The 6,000-nt window shown below is 29.1% G+C and overlaps 1 protein-coding gene across 1 annotated transcript; it reads left to right on the plus strand.

The window, feature by feature from the left end:
* The first annotated feature begins 602 nt into the window (after positions 1–602).
* On the plus strand, positions 603–3,664 carry Spag1 (Spag1 axonemal dynein assembly factor). The gene is made up of 10 exons (XM_017910283.1): positions 603–854; positions 991–1,264; positions 1,374–1,584; positions 1,763–1,924; positions 1,987–2,114; positions 2,196–2,299; positions 2,362–3,073; positions 3,127–3,250; positions 3,318–3,482; positions 3,585–3,664. The coding sequence occupies exons 1-10, from the start codon at positions 700–702 to the stop codon at positions 3,662–3,664; spliced, it is 2,115 nt and encodes a 704-aa protein (XP_017765772.1). The 5' UTR covers positions 603–699.
* The last annotated feature ends 2,336 nt before the right edge of the window (positions 3,665–6,000 follow it).

Below are 6,000 nucleotides of genomic sequence, written 5' to 3' on the forward strand. Positions count from 1 at the left end.
GTGTTAACAGGTAAGCGGAGACCGATGCGCAAGCGCTAGTATGCAAGCGCGTGTCCGCCAGTACAGGTAACTACGCAAACGCTTGCTCTTATGGCTATAAGAACATTTCCTGCTCCGAATTATCGTGTTGACATTATCGAATTGCAAAAAATTTTTTTATCGAAGGTAATTTGATATGGTATTTACGTTGTTACTAATTTTTGCTATTATATAACGTGAAATACATAATTACAATATGTATTAAATTTTAATGTGAATATTAAATGTATCAATAATTGAAATTATAATCTTTGGTGATATGTTTTCAAAAAATCATATACTAAGTGTTTAAATCAAATAAGGATACACATCATGTTAATAAATATTCTAAGACCAACTGATACTAAATAGTTCATTACCTGTCTATTAAATCGTTTGTACACAGGTCTTAAACTAGCAAAACATTAGGTATAATACCGAATGGTGTATTACGAATGATGGAATAAGTATGAATATACTGCTATATTTTCATCGTTGATCTTTCGTTGGAAACGCATCATAAAGAAGACTCCCTGTGTTATCGATTGAGCTTGATACAGATACCTTGTGGATAAACCGCACGAAGCTGACAATTTAGTATACGTGTACCCCTAGCAACGTAACTAATTAAGTTCTAACAGAAGAATATTTTTGCCAACAAAGAGTATTTTACCTGATATAATGGTTGAAAACGATACAGACGTTATTTGTGATACGAAATCCAGACAAAAGTCGTTGCTCGAACGATATGATATACCGGTTGAGCATCTTTCGTACGAATATATTTCCGAATGTACAAACGCAAAAAAGTTGGAGCGCATAGTAACTATACTGCGGTAAGTAGAAATTACAAATCGGCGGGATTTTTGAAAACTGAATTTTAATAAATTTTGATCAGTCTATATAATTTCAAATATTCTGAATGTTTAATACATTCTATTTATATGTTTTTATTTTATGCTTCATTAATAGTTCCGGTGAAGAAGGATACTATCCAGATTTAAAAAAACATGCAGAACAACGTTTGGCTGTTATTAAACCAACGAGTATAATTTTAAGAAAGTCCGAACCCATTCTTAAACGTGATATGCTAGAACCAAACGAATGTAAGCAAATTGATAAAGACATTAACGATTGGATGTCGGAAATGCAAATTCGGGAAAAAGATTTGGAAGAAGGGAAATCCATAATAATAGATTCTCTTCCCCAACCAGATATCAGACAATTTAAAGAAGAATCTGCAAAAGTACGTTTAACCATTACTCCAATCACATTACATTATTTAATTATGTAATCATATTTAATGTGTAATTTTACTTAAAAACATTTTTATTCTGTTCACTTAATTTAATTAGAAAAATCCTGTAACAAACTCGAAAGGTACTGAAAACAAACGAACTGCTTTTTGCGATTATTCTGCTTGGGATAAATACGATGTTGACACTGAATTAAACAAAATAGACATTAGAGTTGAACAAGAAAAGGCTGAAGCAAAAAGATTTCAACAAAAACAGAAAGAAATTGTTGACAAACGGAAACTTCAAAAACAAACTATTATCAATAAATGTATGTGCAGAAAACAATATATGTATATTATATAAATTAATTAGGGAATCTAAACATTGAAAACTAAGTAAATGAGAACAATGGAAGTAACACGAACGATAATTATTTAAATAATCCTCTAATTATTTTAAATAGTACATAGTAAAATAATAACAAAATGAAAATTTGTTGTTATTAGCGGCACTAACAGGAACGGAAGTGGATGTGATGGCTGAACAGGAAAGGGAAAAGGGAAATGAAGCATTCAGAGTTGGAGATTACAAGGAAGCTTTAAAGCATTATAATACTAGCATAAAAATGAATTCGAACATAATTACGTACAATAACCGCGCAATGACATGTAAATATATTAACTTCATTTATTTTGTTAAAAAGCGTTAAAATTAAATTATATTTTTTTAGATATTAAACTTCAACGATACGAAAATGCTCTTACCGATTGTAATATGGTACTTAGCGTAGAATATACAAATATCAAGGCCCTTCTTCGACGAGCTGTATCTTTAGAACATCTTGGAAAATCATCTCAGGTATCTAGATGAAATTCGGCAATTTCTGGTGTAACTTTTTCTATAAAATTTGTATAAAATAAAAATATATACATTTATTAGGCATTGGCAGATTATGAAGCTGCTTTAACATTAGAACCTACGAATGCAGTGGCGATTGCGGGTGTAAAAAAATTACGGAAACCTTGCGAATCTAGAAAAGTAAGGTACGATAAAAGAAAAATATTTAATATCGTAAATATAAATTATTTCATTCTGATATTTTTAGAATGACTATCAAAGAAGAACAAAAGGAAGATATAAATAAAAAATCAAAATTTAATGAAATGGAAGAGAAAAGAAATTACTTCTCACAATTTGAATCGAGATTGAATTTATCGAGCTGTATATGCTATTGTGACAAGGCACCGGGTCCGTCACAAAATTTAAGACCAAGGCCACATATTAAAGCTGAGTACTGCTTCGAGGACGATAATAAAAAAATGGCAAAAAATGTTATTTCAAAGAAACCTGAAAGTGACAAAAAAGTGATCAAAACAAACACTGAACTGACTGGAAGTTCAGTTTCTTCTTCTAACAAGCCTAATAATTCCACAAATATATATAAATTATGCCAAGAAAAAAATAATTCTTCAAGCATGAAACCGAAATCAATTTTTTCTTTTACAAGACCTTCTAAACGCACTAATTCAGTTATTATTGAAGAATTACCTAGTGAATCTAGTAATAATAACTACGTAAATGTTGAATCCAAACCAAAAGGAACGATTGTAAATGAGAACAATACAAAAGTTGCAAGCAAAAACAAAACATCCGACAACAAACAAGTGGAATTATCAAATGTTAAAAATCTAAATAAATCTACCGAACGAAATTGTAATTTGAATGAAAAATGTCAAACGATGTCATCACCTAGGGAAATACAAGTGACAGATAAATATAAAAATATAACTTCTAAGTCGGAAAAATATATTCCAAAGGTATATAATTAATTATATAAAAGAAATGTTTTAATCAATGTAATATTTTTTAGGATTTCCAAAATATCGAAAACGGGTACGAATTTATGCGTGTATGGCGATCATTGCAAAATGATACTGATTTCGAAGTGTACGCACAATTACTAAGATCATTGGATATTAACAAATTAAATTCAGGTTTGTATTTTAATAAGAAGTGGCAACAGTATAGAATTTTTAATCAGTAAAACTATATTAGTTTTAGCTAATGAATTGGATGGAAATATGTTCAGTATCATTTTACATTGTTTGGAACAATATTTTTGCACATCTAATGATGTGGAACTCTTGAATAATTTTTTGAAATCATTTAGTCAAATGAAACGCTTTTCAATTGTAAATATGTTTATGAGTGCTGAAGATAAACAAGGTATATTTGTAATGAAAGCTTAAAATTTTATACGAAAAAGCAATATTTGTCATTAATATGTTATCATACATTATTAATGCAACATTTATTTATCTTTTTCAGTTGTTAAAAACATACTGAATTTCTTAGAAGAACAAGGAACGTCAGATGTTTCGTCATTACGACAAATTTATTGTATCTAAGAATATTCTGCACTACGATATTTTGAATTTTATAGTAACATTTCAACAATAAGTACCAACTTTGTATGTTCTAGTGATAATATATAAGAAAATACACTATAACAGCTGTTGTCTTTAATTTAATTAATGATTACACATAAATATTACGAATTATCTTTACTTAAATAAAATCTTAAATAATTCAGTAAACATTAAAATATTAATAAACCAATTTACCTTTTACCCAACAAATATCAAAGTATATAATATTTTTCTGAAGCCAGATAATATTTATTTCTAATACAAATTACGATACATTATTTCTATCGCTTAAGATTTAATTTATTTTTTCATACAATTTTTATATGAAACTAGAACCATATTATGTAATCGCTAATGCACGTGTTGCATTAGGAGATTCACCATTGGTGACTGTTTTTTCCAATTCCGTGCATCGATGTTTCCTTTGCGTTTTCATGTATTATACCATGATGGCAGCACATATACGCATCTAAGCGAGTGCGCACTCTGGCTTTGTACCGACATCCGGACTCCGTGACTTTAGCGCTTCGTCAGTTGCGTACTCTTCCGTTCAAGCAGCTTGTGACATTTTTTTCTGTTACTACAAGATGTTTACTTGGATGAGCCGTGTGAATTTCGACGAGGATCCCGATAATTCCGCGTGCAAAGCCGCCATGAAATTGCTAAGGAGACAACAGTAACTGGAAGGTACGTGATCCGGCGTGGTTACGGGCGGCCCGGGTATGTTTATAGCCTGCAAACTCTGACATAGCAATGGCGTACTGTCGCCGTAAAGGCCGTGCCAACAAAATTGTCCCCTGCCTTATTTAGCCTAAGTTAATTGTGCATGTAGGAATCCAACGGTAAAACGATGTTTCGTATGTGATGATACAGCTCCTAGTGACAAGAACAGTTTGTGATTTTTGGTGATGAAAAGTGGCATTTTTCGGTGATTATAGTGCCTCGGTTTTCCCCACTGTGGAATGACCGCCGATTGTCGAGCGGCACGCCATCCTGCTGTAGCTGACTGAGGTCTATACTGTAAAGAGATTAAAAGCTATGTGAGTTCGGACCAAACACGAGTCAGTGTTTTTATTATCGGTGAAACACAGTTTTAAGTGAAATAGAGATTTTTCTATGAAAAATAATATTACTATGGGAATTTATGATACGGCTATAGGATTAAGCATTGACACGTAAGAAAATGATTGATATGTTTTGCACACCATTTGTATATGAATTATCGATAACAATTCGAATAAATTTCGAAGTTTTGACTTATAAATGATTTTTTAAAGTTTCCAAACATAAAAAATAGACAGAAAATTGAATAACAATTCAAATTTTATTAACTTTACGTGATTATGCTAAAGACATTAATGTAAAATATGATAGTCTGTTACTAAAAGTTTGATATTTAAAGTAGTGATATTTATTAAACTAATTTAAATTATGATTGATTACTCACGAAAAATTCATGGATAAAAAGAATTTCCGTTTGGTGCTGTTTTACAATATTTTAGAGGTTTGTTTGTTATGTTTAGAAAAGTATATTTACTTTTAAGAAAAATGCTAATTTTTAGTCAGAGACTATGTAGTTTACATTTAGTTAATAATTTTTTATATTTTTAAGTGCTTATGTATGAAAATATATGATGTTTTATTTCAAAAAGTATAGAAATATAAAATATAAAGTTGAGGATACAGTCAAGGTCAAAGTTAATTTATATATTTTGTGTTATGTCACATTTACTTCTATGATTTTTTATTGAGTTTTGTTAAATATCATTAATTTTTATGTATATAACTTATACATGTGATTTATTTATATTATACATGTAACTGTTTATTATCATTATTAGAGAAAGAAATTTGTGAATAGAAAACATTCTATTAAAAATATGTTATATGAGTTCTAACATTTTTAAATATAACAAAAGAGCTTAATGTATATAATTAACATATTTAATCATAGAATATAGTCTGTATTGATTTGATAATAACTATTAAAGAAAACTGATAAATATTAGTTATTTAAAATATATTACATATTAAATTGGATTTTTGCAAATTTTTTATTTAGCATTTATATATTTTTATATTGAATAAGTTTATGTATATGAGAAATTTTGGGAACTTATTTTATATTAGACTTTGTAAAAAATATCTTAATATATAAATCTTAATATAATGTTTCAGTACTATTAAGATATGAATATAAATTTAAAAGTAAACAGTGATCATTTAGTTCATATTTTTAATACATTTTTGTGTTATTTACATAGGATTACATAGCAACACAGGTCTAGTAGAGGTGCCATGGATGATGAAGAGCG

Source organism: Eufriesea mexicana, unplaced genomic scaffold (genome assembly GCF_001483705.2).
Source record: "Eufriesea mexicana isolate 0111107269 unplaced genomic scaffold, ASM148370v2 scaffold92, whole genome shotgun sequence".
NCBI lineage: Eukaryota > Metazoa > Arthropoda > Insecta > Hymenoptera > Apidae > Eufriesea > Eufriesea mexicana.